Raw genomic sequence first — 21,623 nt, 5'->3', positions numbered from 1 at the left:
AGCAAGGTCTCTACTGACCAACTCTAAGCAGTTCCTCCATTATTCTCCATCTCTGCATCCTAGTTATTCCCTTCATAACACTTATCACAATTTGTAATTTTTTTATTATTTATCTATTTATTTATTATACGTGTCCCTCCCTAGACTGTATGATCTCTGACAACATGAATGATGTCTTTAATTTTTTTTAATTTCCATCATTGTAGAATCAATGCCTTATATAATCCTGACCCATAGTAGATTCTCAATCAACAAAGATTAATAAATAACTTTAATCCTGAATACATAAACAGTGACAGATTGAATATACAAATAGGCAATGTCTAGACCATATATCACAATAGAACTCTGACCCACAACCTCTTCATCAAATAACCCAGGAAGCCAAATCAGAACATTCTCAGTAATTGATCCAGAATTAAGACCAAATTATGATTTTGTCATTGTCTTGCTTGTTTTCCTCAATTTTGTCTGACTTCTTTTAAAAATCTAAATGTGCAGAGAAACATCAGAAATATATATAACAGACTATATTTATTGTGAGTAAATACAGTTCTAACTGGGCAGCTTCAACCTGAAAGTATCGGGAAGGTGCTCCAAAGAAGGGACAGTGAAAGGGTTACATAGATCATTGAGTGGCCTTTAGATATAGCACCACAGCATTTGTTCTTCAAGGCTTCAAGAATCAGGTGCATGAATCCTCAAGGTGGCCAGCTCTCAAGGATCCTAAGTATCTGGGTCTGGCAAGACAGTCCCCTGAAGGTCATTGTCTTGTTAATTTCTCAGGAGATAGCATCAAAGCACTTACAAGGTTTCAGGGTCAGTCAGTTGTAGAAACAAAGTCACTAAGGACATGCATACATCTTCCAGTCAGACCATTGAGTTCCCGCTTTTCCAAAATGGGTACACATAGATCATTCTCTAGGGGACCCAATGCCTAAGGCAAAATGGTCTCTGCTAATGTGTTTATGAGGCTGTTTGACCTGAAGTTGGCTCCAGGAAAACCAGCTCCTTAAAGCCTTAAGTTTTAAAAGAACAGTTAAGGGTGAATGACCTGGGCGGGTCACTGGAACTCCATGAACACAGAAATGTAGATTGCAAGAGAATTAAAATAGTTTCTCACTTCTAATTCATGACAAAAGAGAAAAAGCCAAATAGACTCCAAGACAATCATTTGCATAAAATGCCCCATTTCTAATAAGTCCAATTCCAACTTTCCTATGTCAACAATCTCCAATCAGGGCATACTTTAAGCCTTCCCTTTTTCTCATGTAAACTTCCCCACTCCTCTGCCTGCCTTTGAGTTCCTGTCAAATACAAGCGATGGCAATGAACCACCTTGATATAGCAAACTGAATAAACAGGTTTTATTTGTCCCCAGTTGGATTGCCTTCATTTATTTCTACAACAGATAAAAACATTACTGTTCTAGGTGAAGATTTTTGGATAGAAGAGCAGAATTTCTGTATTTCTCACCTTACGATGTCGTTTGTCTCTGAAGAAAAGGGGATCCATTAGAACAGCTTGAAATCCACTGATAATATAGAAAGACCAAAGACTGAATTAGTAAGGTAAGTGCTGAATTCTTCCCCTGTCACACAGTAGGGGAATACTTGGGCAGTACAATTAATCTCTTAGTTTCAGTTTCTTCATCTATAATATGACAATGAGAGTGCCTTTCTCATCAAGTTACAATGGTAAGTGTTAAATAAATTTCCATTAACGATCTCAATATTCTCACCATCTTGTTCCTTTACTGTTCAAAGTGGCAACATACAAAGAAACTCTGGGTAGATCCAGACATCTATTTTATTTTATCCAGATCCAATCTATGGAATGCAACTTGAGAAATGTTTATAATAACACATTTATTATTTTTCAACCCAGGCATCTGCTTTAATTATATGCAAGATGATTTCTATTCCTTCTACAGGGAATAACTGTAATAGATTTTCAAATGGGCTCATCTATCTGTTCATCTGGGCTATTTCCACTTTTATTGCCCTTGCCTTATTTTACAGCTCTGCAACTTGTAGACAACCACTAGCAACGCAAATGATACTGGTTCATGGAAAAGTATATTTTGTCCAGTGGTCAGGGAGATGATTTCTCTCCCCCCTGTGGAAAAACACAGTTTTATATCTATTTGTATATGTACTTGTGTATTCCGATGCATAAAAGTATGCCTCTTTAAATTTCCCTTTGTAGCATTTGTTATTCCATGCCACTTCCCCAATTTCTTAAAGGTTTTACTAAAGTTAAATATTTTTACTAAAACGTTGTATACATTTAGGGTAATTTTTTTTTTTTTTTAAAGCAGAGTGTAGCTATCAGAAGAGTTATTCTTTCACTAGACAGAACAAAGTATACATAAAACAATGATCATGAAATCTGCAATATTGGTCGTTTCTTTTTCTACCTTGGTGAAATTTCTGCAAACTAAGGTAGATTAATTCTGAGCAAGTGTCACATACTTGGCCTTAACATATTTTGATCTCATTATTTCCAAAGTAATTTCACATTTAATTCTCATAACTCTTTAAAATATGTTAAGATTGATTGTCTCTCAACTTTATAGAAAAGGAACTGGTAATCACAGGCCAACTGACCAGCCCAGGGTTCCACAGCTCTGCAACGAAAAAGTCTGGGTAGGACTTTAGAGATTCTATGTCATTGGGTTAAGGCATTCTCCAATAAGCAGATAATTACATTTTTATCTTCCTTAATTCCTAGTCTCTGGATGGCATAAAGCACTGGGTTATTAGCTGAAAGATTGGATGCTCAAACCCACCCAGGGTTACCTCAGACCCCCTCAGATGCACCAAGGAAGATAAGTCTGGTGTTCTACTCTTGAAAGTTCAGTCTTGAAAACCTCATGGAGCAGTTGTACTCTGCATGCATGGTGTTGTCATGAGTCAGAATATACTTAATGGCAATTAACAGCAATGATAATTAGAACCTATTAATTCTGGGTTTCATCTTAAAACACAATGTGGTAAAAGTGTTTTGTAATTTTTGTTCTTGTTGAAAATACCTTGAAGACTTAAAGTTGTCCTATTTCAGTCATGTTTCCATTCCAAACATCAGATTTCTATTTATAAAACAAGTGAATATAAGACATGATCTTGTAGAACCCCATTCAGCCTTAAAATTGTTTGATTCTGTTAAGAATACTTACCAGATTAATGACTTTCTATTACCCACCTTCTTACTACACTGTTGTCAATCCCAGTTCATTTTCTAGTGGGAAAATCAAGTATGACACTTAGAGACAAAAACATTCAGTTCTTTGCAACATTTATCTGAATCCATTAGGGTGTGCCTTCTCTGTTCCTAGAACCAATTTTTGCCTCCCATAGGAAGGTTTGGTTCCTAGGAGCATGCACACAGCCTTTTTATGCTTTGCTTGGTGACTTTTGAGATCATCTTCCTGATCAGACATAAGTTCTCAGGGACTTACACTCTCATATCTAAATCCCAAAGGGAAAAGACATATGAGCAATTAAAAAGTTCTAATCAGAAGTTGGTTAAACACAAAATAAAATGATGTAATATGTTTTTGTATATCTTGAAAATGTCCAAAGAAACATGTCTTGGCTTCAGAGTGGTAGATTATTAAAATCAGCCTGAAACCAGAAGAACTAGATGATGCCAGGCTACCACCAATGACCACCCTGACAGCAAACACAACAGACAATCCCTGACACAGCAGTAGAAAAGTGGAGTGCAGAACTTAAATTCTACTAAACAGACCAGACTTAATTGTCTGACTGAGATTGGAGGAACCCTGGAAGACAGGGTCCCCATACTCTCTGTTAGGCCAAAACTAAAACCATCCCTGAAGCCAGTTTTTCAGACAAAGATTAGACTGGACTTTAAGACATAAAATGATACTCCAGAAGAGTGTGGTTCTTAGCTCAAGTACTAAATAGGCATCTCCTGTATGGAGACAGATGTGAAAGGGACAGGAGCTGGTTGAATGGACACGGGAAATCCAGGGTGGGATGAGGAGTGTGCTGTCACATTATAGGGAGAGTAACTAGGATCACATAACAATGTATGTATAAATTTTTGTATGAGAAACTGACTTAAACTGTAAACTTTCAATTAAAGCATAATAAAAAAAATAATTAAAGTGAGGTCTAGAGAGAATGTGTTGTCTAAAGAAGAAAGGTATGGTGGGAAAGATATATTTGATTTAGATAAATTAGCCTTGAATTTCACTTCAAGCTTTGTAAACACAGGGAAGTTCAATGTGGAAGGTTCCTATGAGAAGGCTGGAGCTGAAGTATATTGATCCACTAGTTCAGTGGTCCCAAGAATGGGTGATTTCTCTCCTCATGGAACATTTGACAATGCCTGGAGATAGCTTTGCTTGTCAGAATTCTCAGAGGTGGGTCAGGAAGGAGAGGAAGGGTGCTGCTTTCATTTAATAAGTAGAGGCCAGAGAGGCTGCCACATCCTATAGTTCCTAGGGCTGAACTCCATGGCAAAGAATTGTCTGACCCAAAATGGCAAGATCACCAAGGTTGATAAATTGCTCTAGTTGGAGGTTCAAGGTGAACAATTTCCCTTACCTTTATCTTAAAATGCAAAATCACTCAGGTAATATGAGAAATCTCACCTTATTTAAAACATTTGAATTTCAAGGCAGTGCCATATTTTCATTTTAAATACAACATAACTCCATATTTTTCACCTAGCATGTGTTCATTTATTTAATTGAAATAATACGTAACTGTGCCAGGGATACTGGAATATTTTCTAAATAGTTAACACATGATCCTTGCTCCAAATATAACTTTTTAGGATATGTTAGTAAGAGTGCTTTCTATGTGTGCCATGTCCTTGCAGTTTTATGATTTAGCACGTAAATAAACACACCTAGAGGAAGATGCTGTGAAGACAGGAGAGAGGTTTGAAGATGATGGCATTGAAGGTTGGAGTGATAGGGCCACAAGCCAAGCAAACTGGAAGTCACTGAAAGCTATGAGACAAGGAAGAAATTCTTCCCATGAGTCCCTAGAGAGAGTTTGGCCCGGACAAAACCTTGATTTCAGCCCAATGATACCAATTTCAGACTTTTGATGTCCAGAACTAACACGAGAATAAATTTCTGTTCTTTCAAGTCATCAACATTGTGATAATCTGTTCAGGAGCCTCAGGAAATTAATACTATAGGTAAGATTTACAAATGTAAAAATGGTTAAAATAATTTCAAAAACAACATTAACAAAGACACAGAAACTTGAAAAAGATAAGGGATCAAATACATGATCTACTTGTTTAATCAAGAATCAAAGTGAAATACAGAGCATAAAGTATGGTGAAACACAGAGCAAACAACAATAACAATGAGTGCAACTAATTTACTAATCAAATATATTTATTATACCATATATAACACTAAGAATTTGAAATTCATTGTTTAATTTCCGTGATAAAATTATGAGAAATACCAACCATTTGTCCTCAATTTGACTCTGAATTTCAGCGACCCCGTGTATGTCAGAGTAGAACTCTGTTTCATAAGGTTTTTGAGAGCTGACTTTTTCAGAAGCATGCCATTGGGCCCTTCTTCTGAGGCACACCTGGGTGGACTTGAACTTCCAAACTATTGGTATATAGCCAAGTTTCTTAACTATTTGCACCACCCAGGAGCTCATGAGACAGGTCGAGTAATATTATATTCATTTTACAGATAAGAATTTTTTTTAAAGTTGCAAAACTACCAACATTGCAATAGAAAAAAGTAGTAAAAGAGAAAATAACCAAAAAATGACTAAAAATTAATTCCTACAAATATCCAAAAACACGTGGGAAGCTCAGTCCAAATTAAAATATATATATATGTATATTTATTTATGTATGTATTGTATGCTCAGAGCCCTGGTGCCACAGTGGCTAAGAGCGCAGCTGCTAACCAAAAGGTTAACAGCTGGAATCCACCAGCCTCCCCTTGGGAACCCTATGGGGCAGTTGTACTCTGTCCTATAGGGTCGCTATGAGTCAGAATCGACTTGATGGCATCAGGCTTAAATATAATACATATTTACAGATATATAAATATGAGACAAATATATAGTTATTCCTCTGAAGAAAAGGAATTATTTAATTCAATAAGAATGGTTATATGCATTAAGGGCATTGTAAAGACATGTCTTATTATACGTACTTTGTTGGAAACATATTTGTGTAACCACAAATCAAAAAAATGAGGCTTAACAGTACCATCCCACAAACCCGATCAAAACACTCAGAGACTGGAGGAGAGCAGCAAAGATGGTAGATATATTTGAACAATGTTCTTCTCTGGGAAATTTAAGAGAAGTCTAAAAGGTGAGTAGACAACAAAGACTCATGCATAGCGCCCTAGTTCACTAATGTCCTTCCCCGGTTTCCATTCATCCATTTCTACCAAAACTGAAATTCATCCTTCAAGGTTCCTTTCGAAACTTTTAAGTCCAGCTAAGAAAATGGCCCCTTGGAAAGTAAGTTAAATCCCATCACTTTCCTGACAGCTTCTTTCACATCCTTGTTCCTCAGGCTGTAGATCAGGGGATTCAGCATGGGAATCACTGCAGTGTAGAACACTGCGGCTATCTTGTCTGTATCCAGAATGTTGCCTGAGCTGGGACTGCAATAAATGAAAAGAATTGTTACGTGAAAGACAACGATGGCTGTGAAGTGGGAAGCACAGGTGGAAAACGCTTTGCGCCTTCCTTCTGCAGAGCGCATCCTCAGGATGGTGACGAGAATAAACAAGTAGGAGGTGAGGATGACCACAATGGTGATGATCTCATTGGCAGTGGCCACAATGTACAAAAGCAATTCATTCATAGAGACAACAGAACAGGCAAGAGATAAGAGAGGGAGTAGATCACAGAAGTAGTGATTAATCATATTCGATCGATAGGACGGGATCTCAAGAACTAAACACAAGTGCATCAGAGAACACACTGTTCCACACAGGTAGCAGCCAGATATCAGCTCCACACGGAGCTTCTGGGACATGATGACCATGTACAGCAGTGGGCTGCAGATGGCCACGAAGCGGTCGTAGGCCATCACAGCCAGCAAGTTAACCTCAGTGATTCCATAAGCACAAAACAAATAGAATTGCACCATGCATTCCAGGAAAGAAATGGCTTTGTCCTTGTTTATGATATTGGCCAGTGTCTTAGGCACAATGATGGTGGAGTAACAGAAATCCACAAAGGATAAGTGGCTGAGGAAAAAGTACATGGGGGTGTGAAGCTGACTGCTGACCTGAATCAGTGCAATCATGCCCAAGTTGCCCACAACTGTGATGCCATAGATTAGAAGGAAAAACAGGAAGAGGAAGACTCTCAGCTCTGGGATGTCTGATAGTCCCTGGAGAATGAACTCTGTCACCACGGTGCAGTTTTCCTCCACCATTTTCTGCTATGTTTCAGGTTTGGGAAAACAAATTAAATCTTTTGTCTTTCTCCTAGAATATTGATGTGAAAAATAGTTTTTATGAGAAAACTATATTTAAGAAAAATGCAATTGTCAAACCATTCAAAATGTGAATAACTTCTATTGATCCCACCGATTAAAAGTAGTCATCAACCGAAGCCTTGAATGTTTCTCAGAATTTATCTGCGTACAGATTGAGGTGACCTATTGACTTAGTGGTTTGATGGAATTTTGAAATAGATTCAATGTTATGCTTTACAGCTGCATAGAAATTAGCTCCTGTTCCCTGAAAACCTTAATGAGCTATATCCAGTTAGGACAACAGCTGTTGTGATCCTGTTGTTAACAGGATCCTGTTGTTAAATTGTTAACACAATTTTTTTTTTCTTTCAGTTTATCGGTAACATATATTTGCTGTACAAGAGCTACATACTGTGTATATCCAATGCTATGGAATGTGACAAACTTCCTTGAGATCAGTGGCTTATAAAGACCTTTTTACATATGATATTATGCAGAATAAAAGAAGATAATTAGACTGTGGAATTCATAATCTTTTTACTTTATCTAATTAACCAAGTGATTTTGTTAATTACAAGGGAAATGGTCAATGCTAGCAATACTGTCATATAAACTTTTCCAGGAAGCATTTAAGAGCAAATATCCAAAACATTAACATTAATCCAAAACAACAATAAAAAGTTAAATGATTTTTCTCGTGGAAGAGAGATTTTATTCTTAGCCATGTATTGTAAGAAATGTTTAATTTTACTCTCTGCCCTCCCTCCTAGAGTCAGACAGGTGTGCTATGACAATTCAGTGAGAAAAGACAGGATTATCGACAAAATTTTGAAAAATCATGTTCAAAGCTACATTTCAGTGATGTTTATATTAAAAATAAGAAAATATGTATAAAAAATAGATAAATTGTTACAAGTGCTATACAGCATGACTATAATGGAAAATCATGATGGTGTTTGAAATTAAGTTTCAGACATGGTTAATTAAAGACAGGATAACTAATAGTATACCTGGGAACAGATGTAGCTGTTGATGTAGGTGTAGAGATATGAGTGGAGAGAGATGTTACATGTAATCAATTTAGTGTCAGCCTACAATCCTGAAAACCACATATTTTATCCACATTAAAAAAAAGGCAAATAAAAAATTTCCAAAGTCCTCACAGAGTAGATTGGGGGGAGTGGTTATGTTATCTAGTCTATGCAAGTGGGAGCTGTAATCCAGACATTTTGCACGGAGCAAAAACATACAGAAGTTGAGGGATTTTACTCTCTGCCCTCCCTCCTAGATTCATAGATACATGCGCTATCACGATTGTGTGAGAAAAGACAGGATTAGGAACATACACAGCTTGGTATTTGGACTAATTTTAAAGAAATGGGGACAAATAGTTGTCCTGAAGTCATGGTTTGACCATTTACCTGATCATAACTGCATACATACATACATACTTTCATACAACTCTTTGCCAACCCCTAAATTAAAGAGAAAAATAAACTTGGAAATGTTTCTTTCCAATCTAGGCTGATAGTATAAACTAGGTCATGGTAAAGTCAATCATTATTTGAAAAGAATTAAATCCTTTCCTGAATAAAGATAACCGACAAGTCCATGTGTCCTCATACTAACTGTGTGGGCACATTAATGTAACCTTTAGAATTAGGGTGACATTAGGGAACATCTCAGTGGTCGTCTTTACTAGATTTAATGAAGGAAATTTGTGTGAAAGAAGAAGGAAAGAGAAAGAAAAGGAGGAAAAAAGATTTACCATTTTGTTTACTGTGTATTCTAACACACATTATTGGATGTCACCCAGTGTTTGGTGTTACAGAGGAATTGTTCTAAGTTCCCAACAAGTATCTCTTAATACTAAAGATGAAAGTGTTTTAAATAATAAGTACACAGGAAAAGGGTTTCTGTGTAAACATACTGTAATTAGAAGAGTGCTTATAACTATTACAGAAACTTATTACAGAGCTTATATTATTATTGAAGCTTGTAAGTCTTCTACATAATGAAAATAATTAGATATATTTTTAGGATATTTTCTAGTTCATAAAATGTATTCATTTCAATATTCAAGTAACTAGAGTCTAGTTCTAGCTAACAAACCTGACTGGCAGACATTTTTCCCTGGCCTCGAAGAAGTCCTTCTAGCTATTATACAGAGTTAGAGACTTTATACTGTAACTTAAACTTCTGGGGACTGGGTCTCTTAAATTCCCAAAGCAATTATTAGTCTTTATGGAATACCAAAAATAAATAATTAAGAATGAAACTTTCTTTACATGTAAGACACAAATGATTGTTAATCTCTGCAGCATGTCAATTGAAAATTAATAAAACATGCCGCATATCCTAACTTGGGAACCAATTCTGGAAAACCAAACAAACCTCCTTGGAAATTTCATAGTGTGTTTTGGGAAACTAAAATCCCAGTATTGTATATGTGACCTGCAGCTAATATTGACGTTCTGAAATAACATAAATGTTCTTTCTGAATTTTCCTTTTCCCATGTGTTTTGTTATTGGGTTCAGGCCAGTTGATTCCAACTCATCGTGACTCCATGTTAAACAGAATGAAACACTGCCCGGTACTATACCATTCTCACAATCACTGCTGTGTTTGAGCTCATTGTTTCAGCCACTGTATCCATCCACCATGTTGAGGGTCTTCCTCTTTTTCACTGACCCTCTATTTTACCATAGTATTCCATTTGCTAACCCATACTTTACATAGTATTCCTTTGTCGCAGTAATACAAAATATGCTAACGTTCTGTAGGGAGTAGTGTGTGCCAAAAAAAAAAAAAAAAACCCGTTGCCCTAGAGTTGATTCCAACTCATAGAAACCCTATAGGACAGAGTAAAACTTCCCCATAGAGTTTTCAAGGAGCACCTGGTGGATTTGAACTGTTGACCTTTTGGTTAGGAGCCATAGCACTTAACCAGTACTCCTCCAGGGTTTCCACAGCCACACTAAAACCAATCTAGTCAGTAGTGGAGCTGGGCTTCGATTTTGCTGATTCTATGGTTTTTTTTATGGTTACCTCAGTGCAACACAAGCTTCAAATTTCTGTAGTATTAACTCACACTTAGTGTGAGGGCTGCTGGTTTGTCATTGATATGACGTTTAATACAACCTAAGTTTTTTTTTTTTTTTTTTAAGTGTTAGGTCTTCCCTTTCACCTCCGCATCAGAGAGGGTCTCTTTCCAGATCACTCTCCCTGCCCTGGCAGTGAAATGCTGGTACAGGTTACTCAACGCTTGTGTTAGCTGATCTTCCAGTGACCTCAGTTATCTGATGTGTTCCAGAAAGGCTGTGATTTTGCAGAATATGTTTGTCCTTTAATAATGGAAACAAATCCATTTTCAGCTTTCTACCTCCTGAACTGAATCCAGAGTCTGATTATACTGTTTTAAAGAATATTTGACTAAGTTAAATTGCAACAAGTTTTTAAATTGTTATTTAGTATATAACATACTGAAGGCTTTTTTCAAATAATTTTCTCAGATAATGAAATGGAGAATGCCTCTAATGACTAGATAACAATTCCGTTTGAAAATAAGGAGATTAACAGATTTTCCTTCAACAAAAATGAAAAAAAAGATCTAATAATATTTAATAAATTATTAAAATAATCATTGATAATAAGTGACTATGAAAGCTTTCACATATGAGGTCAATGATGTTAAAAAATTCAGTGCCACTGCTGTTTTAATAAAACAATTCTTTTCTGTCTTCGTTTTACTATCAGATTTAGAGATGCTGAATCTGTATTATTCTAACGATAAGAAATATTCATCCACGGATAGTTTTACTAATTGAAGTAAAGAAAAATAAAATTCACCTCATTAATATCTTTGGGATGTGTTTCCAATAATATTATATAGTTTCTCCTTGAAAATTTTATTGAATTTATAAATACACTTAAGTTTTCAAATAAAAATGTAGCGATGATAGCTGTAATGCTAATTCATTGTAGACAAAAATCGCATAGAGTTTTATTACCACAGAAAATGATAAGTCAATTTATATACAGTGTCTTTTATGTTGCAAAGTAGTCTGCTAATAGGATACAGTTCTGGAGAGTAAGGGAAATTTAAATAGTTCAGAAGTAAAAAGAAATGGTACAAAATCTGATGATTCATGGGTTTCGAATGAATCATAATGGACTCCAGATAGCTATAGACTGCAGTGGAAATTACTGGTCTACTTCTTTCAGTTCAAACTTATGATGGATAATGCCAATATAAATTATCCTCAACATAGCAGCTATGAAAGCTACCAAAGATAACTTTAGAATCTAACATTAGATAACTGGAAGAATATGAGACTTAACATCAGGGTTTATTGAAAACTGTTATTGCCCATGTGTTTGAAGTCCCAAATTTAAAACCTTGGTCAGAGCACCAAAAACATATAGACCTCCATTTACTCAGAATAAAAGTGGTTGTGTCTCTTCCTTCACAAATTTTTATCATCCTCTGCCAATTTAGGAGAGAAAAATAACAGTTTATTTTTTGAAAAGAGATTATTTAATTTTTCTAATACTTTCCACCAGCTCCAAGTAAATGACAATTTGGAGTTTATTTGTGGCTATCTAAAACTATGCTGGCCTCCATTAGATAGCCAAATATTAACTAACAAAGGATGATCTTAATACAACACTGTAAATTTACACTCATATTCTTTCCTAATAATTCATTGAACCAATAAAAAATTGCTGTTCAGTTTTCATTTTACACTCATGAAAACAGTCTTTTTCCGTATTATGTTTCTGACTGAATTTGGAATTCCATACAGACACTAAGGGGAAAAGAAAAGATTACTAAAAAAAAAAATCTGATGTTACAAAATTTTCCAGTTAGATACCAATGTCTATGAAAGCTTTTTTTTTTTGTAGTAACTATTATATTTGTTAAAGGAAAACCAATTCTTCCTAATAAACACAATAATTTTGGTCTTTGATTATTTCTTAATTTAGATTATAATTAGAAATGACAATTAATTTAAAACCATAGTAAAGCCCAAGGAAGGCATTTAGCTGTCAATAGTTATCACAACCCCACTCTATTATTGTATGAAGACTCCCTGGTGTGTTCTGATGATGAACTTTGAGATTATGTCCTTGATCAAACTGCCATATTGGATTAACAATATATTTACACTTATTAATAGATGATAGAACGGAATAAAAAAAACACAGTACATGAACATATCATCTCTGTGTTTGTTCTCAACATTCTAATCTTCCAGATACAGGGAAAGAAAGGATAAGAGAATAAGCATTCATTTCACATATACAATATGGCAGATGGGGTATTTCCATTTTATTTTGCCCCATACAGAGGGCCGATCTATCTAAACCTCATTTTTATATCCCGTCATCCTCCACAGTGAAATTCTTTCCTGAAATAATTTAGAATAGCGATTATATTTCATTCTAATTTGCATTCCTTCCAGCAACTAACAAGATACCTTTTACATACGTGGTATAAAACAGAAGCTCAAAACACTTTGTTCAATCATTGACTTAATTACACATTCTTGCCTTCTGAACATTGCTCATACTGTTTAATCTTGTATAAAACTTCTTCCTTTTTAAAAATTTTTAATGTATTTTTATTTATTATATTGTTGAGGATATCAGCAGTTCATGCCTGCATTATTTAGTGACATCGATTACGTTCTTCAAGTTGTATAACCATTCTCACCCTCCTTTTGTGAGTTGTTCCTTCCTCATTAACAAAACTTCTCTGTCCCCTAAGGTTTCTATCTAATCTTTCAAGTTGCTGCTATCAATTTGATTCCATATAGATAATTCTTACCCTTTCATTATTAATTTTTCTTTTTTTTTTTAATTTGATGTTGTGTGTTGTCACTAATTGTGGCATGCTGATTCAAAGACCTATTTGGGATTGTTAATATGAGTTATGTGCTTTGAGATATATGATCTGGTAATACAATCCACCAGTAAGACAGGTGGCACTGTAGTGCCACAGATCAGTGGCATAACAATATAACAATAAGAATTAAATAGTTTATTGTGAGTGCCTTTCCATTAGGTTACATGGGGAATCTCTGGTTTTCTAAATATGACACAGAATAAAAAACAAAACAAACCCATCAGGTATCCCTAACTATCACAAAGGAAAGCCATAATTATGCTTGTAATCCTTATCTCACAGAAATAAAAGAAAAAAAAGGGCAAAAGTTTACAAAACTAAAACATCCAGGAAGCATTACCTAATAGAATGCTCAACATACACAACAATGAGGCTCCAACTCTGGTCCACTGAGCTTCACATGTTTCAAAAGCGACCCCCCTTGACACTAAATGCATTTGAACTAAAATAATGTATTGTTTTGATAATGAAGGTTTACAGCTGTTTCTTCTCAGTTTGAGTCATGGCACAGCAGCAAATGAAGGTCCTGAAAGCTTGACTCCATCCACCGGATTAAGGTCAACTCTACTTTGAGGAGACAGCTCTTCACAAGTCATATTTTGAGTGTTTTCCAATCTCAGAGGCTCATCTTCTGGCACTGTGTCAGACAATGTTCTGCTGCTATTCATAAGCTTTTCACTGGCTAATTCTTTTCAGAAGTAGACTGCCAGGTGCTTCTTCCTAGTCTGTTTTAGCCTGGAATCTTGACTGAAACCTGTCCACCATGGATGATGCTGCTGGTGTTTGAAGAGTGGTGGCATAACTTCCAGCATCACAGCAACACACAAGCCCCCACAGTATGACAAACTGACAGACACATGGAGGATAACATAGGAATTAGTCTTTTAACTATCCGCATGAAACACTTAATGATCGTCTCATAATTAGTGGTTGTTCTAGATGTATATGCCTTTCTCAACCACACCCACGGCCATCCACTCAATTCTGATTCACAGCTACAATACAGGGTTTACAAGGGTATAAATTTCTACAGAAACAGACTGCCACATCTTTCTCCTGCAAAGCCACTGGTGGTTTTGAACTGCTGAACTTTCGACTACCAGCAAATTGCTTTAAACACTGTGCAAACAGGGAATGCACAGATATTGATATCCTAAGCATTAGTGAACTGAAATGGGCTGTTATTAGCTGTTTTGAATCAGACAATCATATGGTCTACTATGCCAGGAATGACAACTTGAAGGGGAAAGCCTTGCATTCATCTTCAAAAAGAACATTTCAAGATCTATCCTGAAGTGCAACTCTGTCAGTGACAGGGTAATATCCATATGTGTACAAGAAAGAGCAGTTAATACAACTATTATTCAAATTTATGCACCAACCACCAAGGCCAAAGATAAAGAAACTGAGGATTTTTACCAACTTCTGCCATAAGAAATTGATCAACTATGCAATCAGGATGCATTGATAATTACTGTCGATTGGAATGAAAAGTTGGAAACAAAGAGGAAGGATCAGTAGTCGAAAAACGTGGTGTTGATGATAGACATGATGCCAGAGATACCATGATAGAATTTTGCAAGACCAATGAATTCTTCATTGCAAATACAATTTTTCACCAATGTAAATAGAAACTATACACATGGACCTCTCCAGATGGAATACACAGGAATCAAATTGACTAAATCTGTGGAGAAAGATGATGGAAAAGCTCAAAATCATCGGTCAGAAAAAGGCCAGGGGCAGACTGTGGAACAGACCATCAATTGCTAGTATGCAAGTTCAAGTTGAAACTGAAGAAAATTAGAACAAATGCACAAGAGACAAAGTATGGCCTTGAGCATATACCACCTGAATTTAAAGACCATGTCAAGAATAGATTTGCTGCATTGAAAACTAATGACTGAAGACCAGACAACTTGTGAAAATGACATCAAGGGCATCATACATGAAGAAAGCAAGATGTCATTAAAAAGAAAACAAAGAAAGAAAAGACCAAAATGGATGTCAGAAGAGACGCTGAAACTTGCCCTTGAAATTCGAGTAGCTAAAGCAAAGAAATGCTGAAGTAAAAGAAATGAACAGAAGATTTCAAAGGGCAGCTCATGAAGACGAAGTAAAGTATTATAATGACATGTGCTAAGAGACAGAAAACCAAAAGTGAAGAACACACTCGGTATTTCTCAAGCTGAAAGAACTGCAAAAAAGTTCAGGCCTCAGGTTGTAATACTGAAGTATTCTTTGGAGAAAATATTAAACTACACGGGACGTATCAAAAGAAGATGGAAGGAATGCACAAAGTCACTATACCAAAAATAATTGGTCAATGTTTAACCATTTCAGGACATAGCATGTGATCAGGAACTGATGGTACCGAAGGAAGAAGTCCAAGCTGCACTGAAGGCATTGGCAAAAAACAAAGCTGCGGGAATTGACCGAGTACTAATTGAGATGTTTCAACAAATAGATACAGCCCTGGAAGTGCTCACATGTCTACGCCAAGAAATTTAGAAGACAGTTATTTGGCCAACTGACAGGAAGAGATCTGTATTTATACCTATTTCCAAGAAAGGTGATCTTACCAAATGTGGAAATTATTGAACAATATCATTAATATCACTTGCAAGTAAAAAATTTGCTGAAGATCATTCGAAAGCAGCCATATCAATATATCGACAGAGAACTGCCAGAAATTCAAGCCAGATTCAGAAGAAGACATGGAACCAAGGATATCATTGCTGATGTCAGACAGATCCTGGCTCAAAGCAGAGAATATGAGAAAGATGTTTATCTGTGTTTTATTGACTATGCAAAATCATTTGACTGCGTGAATCATAACAAATTATGAGTAACATTGTGAAGAATGGGAATTCCAGAACACTTAATTGTGTTCATGAGGAAACTGTACATAGTTCAAGAGGCAGACATTTGAACAAAACAAGGGGATACTGCATGATTTAAAATCAGAAAATATGTGCATCAGGGTTGTATCCTTTCACTATACCTATTCAATCTGTATGCTGAGCAAATAATCTGAGACGCTATATGAAGAAGTATGGGGTATCAGAATTGGAGACAAACTCATTAACAACCTGTGTTACGCAGATGACACAACTTTGCTTGCTGAAAGCGAAGAGGATTTGAAGCACTTACTGATGAAGATCAAAAACCACAGCCTGCAGTATGAATGGCATCTCAACATATAGAAAACAAAAATCCTCACAACTGGACCAATAAGCAACATCATGATAAATGGAGAAAAGACTGAAGTTGTCAAGGATTTCATTTTACTTGGATCCACAGTCAAGATCCATGGAAGCAGCTGTCAAGAAATCAAAACATGCATTTCATTGGGCAAATCTGCTGCAAAAGGCCTCTTTAAGGTGTTGAAAAACAAAGATGTCACCTTGAAGACTAAGGTGTGCCTGACCCAAGCCATGGCGTTTTCGATCACCTCATATGCATGCGAAAGTGGGATGATGAAGAAGGAAGGAAGGAAGGAGAACTGATGCCTTTGAATTGTGGTGTTTTTGAAGAATATTGGCTATACATTGGACTGCCAAAAGAAGGAACAAATCTGTCTTGGAAGAAGTACCATCATAATTCTCCTTAGAAGCAAGGATGGCCAGACTATATCTCACTTACTTTGGGCATGTAATCAGGAGGGATGATGTCCCTGGAGAAGGACATCATGCTTGGTAAATTAGAAGGTCATCGGAAAATATGAAGACCCTCAACGAGATGGATTGATACTGAGGCTGCAACAATGGGCTCAAGCATAACAATGATTGTGAGGATGGCATAGGACGGGCTATGTTTTGTTTTGTGATACACAGGGTCACTATGAGTCCAAACTGACTCGAGGGCATCTAACGACAACAACAACAATGTCCTATCTATGAGATGCAGAGGTGTAAAAAGTGGCTAGAATACAGTTACACCAATAGTAAGGAAAAAGTTAAAAGAACATAATGCTCAAGGCAGATATTTTTTTACCACGTAAGCTAAACCACTGCTTGGTTTTAAGAAGACGTCACGGAATGTTTTTGGTTTAAGATGTAAAGATTACCTCAGGGCAAGAGTTTCAGGGCCTCATTCAACATTCATTGCTCCAGGAAGTCTGGTGTCCATGAGAATTTGGAATTTGTTCTGCATTTTTCCCTTTTGATCAGAAATGTCTGTGGAGTTTTTGGTCAAAATGTTCAGTAATGGTAGCAAGACACTGTCCAGTTGTTCTGGTCTCAGGGCAAAGGAGGCCATTGTTCATGGAGGCAATTAGTCACACATTCCACATTCTCCTCCTAGTCATGACTCTCTTTTTTTTCTCTGTTGCTCCAGGAAAATAAAGACCAGTTGTTATGCTTTGGATGACCACCTTCAAGATTTTAAAACCCCAGGCACTATGCACCAAAGAAGGAGGTAGAACAGAAGCACTAAATCCATTATTAGGCCAATTAACTGGAATACATCATGCAACCATAATCCTAAACCTCCAAACCAAGAAGCCAAATTCCATGAGCTTTTTAGTTGTGCATAACCAAGCTTAGCAGCTACTCTTTTTTTTTTTTTTTTGCCATTGTTGTAAATATATCTATCACACTTTCGACAACTCAACTTTTTACAGGTGTACAACTTAACCTTGCTCTTGTGCTTGTCTTAAAATCTCGTCTATTCTTAAAGACCAAGTTAAAAGAGCATGTCAGTTATGAAGCAATTCCTTTATTATCCTCAAATGAATTTGAACTCTCGTGTCACTCATCCAGTTATGAAGTTTGCTATACTGAACATTGTAAAATGGCTACTTTTTTGCTTGCCACACTACCACCACTGGATTTTAAGGTCCCTGAGGATGAGGAAGACACTTTTTTTTAAAATGTGATTTATTTTACTAATTTTACAATAGTAATTTGGTTGTGTATTTAACAGCTATAATCTTTGTTCTGTCCTACATGAGTTGGAATCAACTCAATGGCAATGTGGTTTTTTTTTTTTTTTTTTTTAATAATCTTCTAGATACCAGAAAAGAAAGGATGAAAGAACAAACACTTACTCATTTCAAATGTGCAATGTGGCAGATGTGGTGTTTCCAATTTCTTTTGCCTGACCCAGCATCTGGCTTATAAAAGCAGACTCAAATACAGTCTCTCTGGCCAAAAACTCATAGTATTTCTATTGTAAAATGTTCTCTATTTTTGAAGATCCAAAATGATGCTTAATAATGAAACTTTGACCCATGATTCTTTTGCAAATCAGGGAAATGTATTCTGTAATAATTCAACTACATGTTTACCAATGGATAGGTTCAATACAAAAAAACATAAATTGTGTTCATGATTTTCCTGACTGTATCTTTGACATCCTTATTCCTCAGACTGTAAATCAGAGGATGCAACATGGGGATCTCCACTGTGTAAAGCACAAAAGACCTTTTGACTCTGTGACCTGAGTTTTTGGAGTTGGGCACACACTAGAGGAAGGGCATGATGCCATGGAAGATAGTAGTGGAGATCAGGTGTGAGGCACATTACCCATTAGCTGAACACATCCTCAGAATGGTGACAAAGATGAACACATAAGAGATGAGAATGATGAGTTGTGTGCTCACCTCATTAAAGGTGACAAAGAAGAAAAGCAGCAACTGGTGGAGATGAATATCAAAGCAAAAAAGAGAAATCAGGGAGGATAGCTCACAGAAGAAATGTCTGATTGTGTTGAAACCACAAAAAAAAAAAAAATTGAAAACAGGGTATATGAATCTCAAAAAACACTCTAGAGTGCATGCATACGATTTGGTCACCAACATGGCACAGAATCTCTGGGATGTGACAACTGTGTACAGCAGAGCATTATAAAAGTCCACAAAATAGTAATAGGTCATCACAGTGAATAAAATGTATTCAGTTAGTGCAAAGTTATTAAAAAAAAATTGCACCATATACCCTGAAAATGAAATGATTCTGTCTTCTAATATTAGATTCACCCATATCTGGGGAGCAATGATGGAGGAATAACAACCACTAATGAAAGGCAACTGAGGAAAAAGTACATGGGGGTGTGCAGTTTGGGGTTAATTTTGATGATTTCAATCATACCAAGATTCCCAACAACACTGAAGCTCTGGATGAACAGAAATATCAAGAAGATGGTGATCTGAAGTTCTGGGTAATCTGAGAAGCCCAAGAGAGTAAACGTGGCCCCAGCATTTATATTTCTCTCTGCCAGAAACATATTTCCTGTTGGTGGAATCTGAAAATTAATCTTGTAAATAAGTGATTAAGGAGAGTAATGGATACATGAAGCATGGTTAACTATCACCCAGGTAGAGCATTTAGGTGAGACAAAGTAGATCTCTGTCATAATTCTGATGGGTGTTAAGTATCCAAAACACACAAGGATATCTAAAGTTTCAAAAACAGAATTACTAATTAATTTTACTTTCTCAAAAACTGTAAAAATTAATTCTGTTCATGTTCTGAAATGTAATTTTAAAGACTGCAAGTGTCATTATTATTAACTCAAGCAATCTGGATGGCACTGTGCATCCCAATCTTCATTTAAGACATTCCAATCTCACTGAATCTATGAATTCTGGAAAGAAAAATCCAAGAAAATGAGAAAAAGTATTCATATCTGGCCTACCGAAACTAACGAAAAGTGAAAGCATCTGAAATAACTTCTGTAATTAAAATCAATTTTTATGTAACATTGACATGTGCATATATTGCAATATAAAGAAAGAATAGTCATTACATTCATCTTCTATATCGATATTTTAAATGGAAGTTTAGCAGTTTCATCATCACTCTTTTTAAGGAAGTCAGACATCAAAGTCAATTCTGATTTATCATTTTCTGTAAAGACTACCTATCAACCTGCCTTGTTCTACAGTTGAGCAAATAGAAGCCTAAGGAAGCCATGACTTGCCCAGTGACATATAGATTTTAGATCATCTATCTTTTTTTATCTATAACTAGAACCCACCTCCTCTGACTCCGTGCCATGTACGCATCCCTGTATACCAGGCTCTGACTCACACTACAGATTGAGATGCAGCATTTTTCCCTTCTGAGGATCACAACCCTGGCGGCAAACTCTTTAACTTTGATGATATTGCTTCACTTTTCTAAGCACTTGTCTCTTCTTTCCCTTCAAGGCACCTAGAATACTGATTCAATCCCTGTATTGCCTGTTAAGATGGGTGAGAATCTTAAAGTGAAGATATTTTTGAGGAAGAAGTTCTTAATATAAAGAGAATGGTGGGATTTCACAAATTGGTGTCAGGTGTATTTCCCAGATAAACTAAAGGATACCCAGTTAAATCTGAATCTTAGATTTTTTTTTTTAAAGCACGATCAAATATTGGATGGGAAATTCCTACTTAAAAAAAAAAAGATATTTATTTATCTGAAGTTCAAATTTAGTGGGGTGTCCTGTATTTTTATTTTCTAAACTTGGCAATCCTATGCCCAGAAAAGCTCAGAATTTTAGGATTACAAACTCATCACAGTTCCCGGAGACCCTTCCTTGTTTTAGTACTATTTTAAATCCCGTGTGTTATGAATGCTTTCAGTGAGTCTCTTGTAAAGAGGACCTCTTACTCAGACTATGAATTCTGGTAAACTCATCTCTGGTTCTACAACCCAAGACACAGGTTCCAGATGTTCTAACACTAAAAGCCTCAGGTCCCATGCAACACTTAGAACTCTCAGTAGCCCTATCTTTTCAGATATTCAAAGATTTAAGAAGAAACCAAAAAGTCAATCTTTCTCAGACAATTCTCACTACTATAAATGTTTCCTTAACATCCTATTTCAGAGTTTCTCAACCTTGACACTATTAATATTTTGTGCTAGATAATTTCTATGCAGAGCTGCCTTGTGCATTGCATAATGTTTAGCAGCATCCCTGGCCTCTTTCCGCTAGATTCCAGTAGAACATTCCCCTCTCGGTCTTTACAATCAAAAATGTCTCCAGATGTTGTCAGATGTTCACCGTGGGTGTGGGGGGGAGTTTCGGGGATAGCGAAACTGCACTTAGTACTTAATTAAATAAATTACATCTATTTCCTTGATGGTGGTAGATTTTAATATTTCTGCTGCCTGAACTCGACTTGCAACTAATGTGCGTATTCAATATCATGATTCCTTTTCTCTCAAATGTTGTTATATGGATTAAATAATGCGTATTATCTTTGAATCCAGAAAATGCGGTATTGAAAACCTTCTTCCTTTTAATTTCTTCTTTTGTTTGTTT

General features: G+C 36.1%; 1 protein-coding gene across 1 annotated transcript; it reads right to left on the bottom strand.

The window, feature by feature from the left end:
• Positions 1–6,468: 6,468 nt before the first annotated feature.
• LOC100677415 (olfactory receptor 5L1-like) lies at positions 6,469–7,419 on the bottom strand. Its single transcript, XM_003422647.3, has one exon. It carries the CDS (start codon positions 7,417–7,419, stop codon positions 6,469–6,471), a length of 951 nt encoding a protein of 316 aa, XP_003422695.3.
• Positions 7,420–21,623: the final 14,204 nt, after the last annotated feature.

The sequence above is a fragment of the Loxodonta africana genome, chromosome 7, assembly GCF_030014295.1.
Source record: "Loxodonta africana isolate mLoxAfr1 chromosome 7, mLoxAfr1.hap2, whole genome shotgun sequence".
Taxonomy (NCBI): domain Eukaryota; kingdom Metazoa; phylum Chordata; class Mammalia; order Proboscidea; family Elephantidae; genus Loxodonta; species Loxodonta africana.
This window is presented reverse-complemented; position numbering and strand designations above follow the sequence as displayed.

Coding starts and splice junctions, on each gene's coding strand:
- LOC100677415 (XM_003422647.3), bottom strand. CDS start 7,419: ATGGTGGAGGAAAACTGCACCGTGGTGACAGAGTTCATTCTCCAGGGA.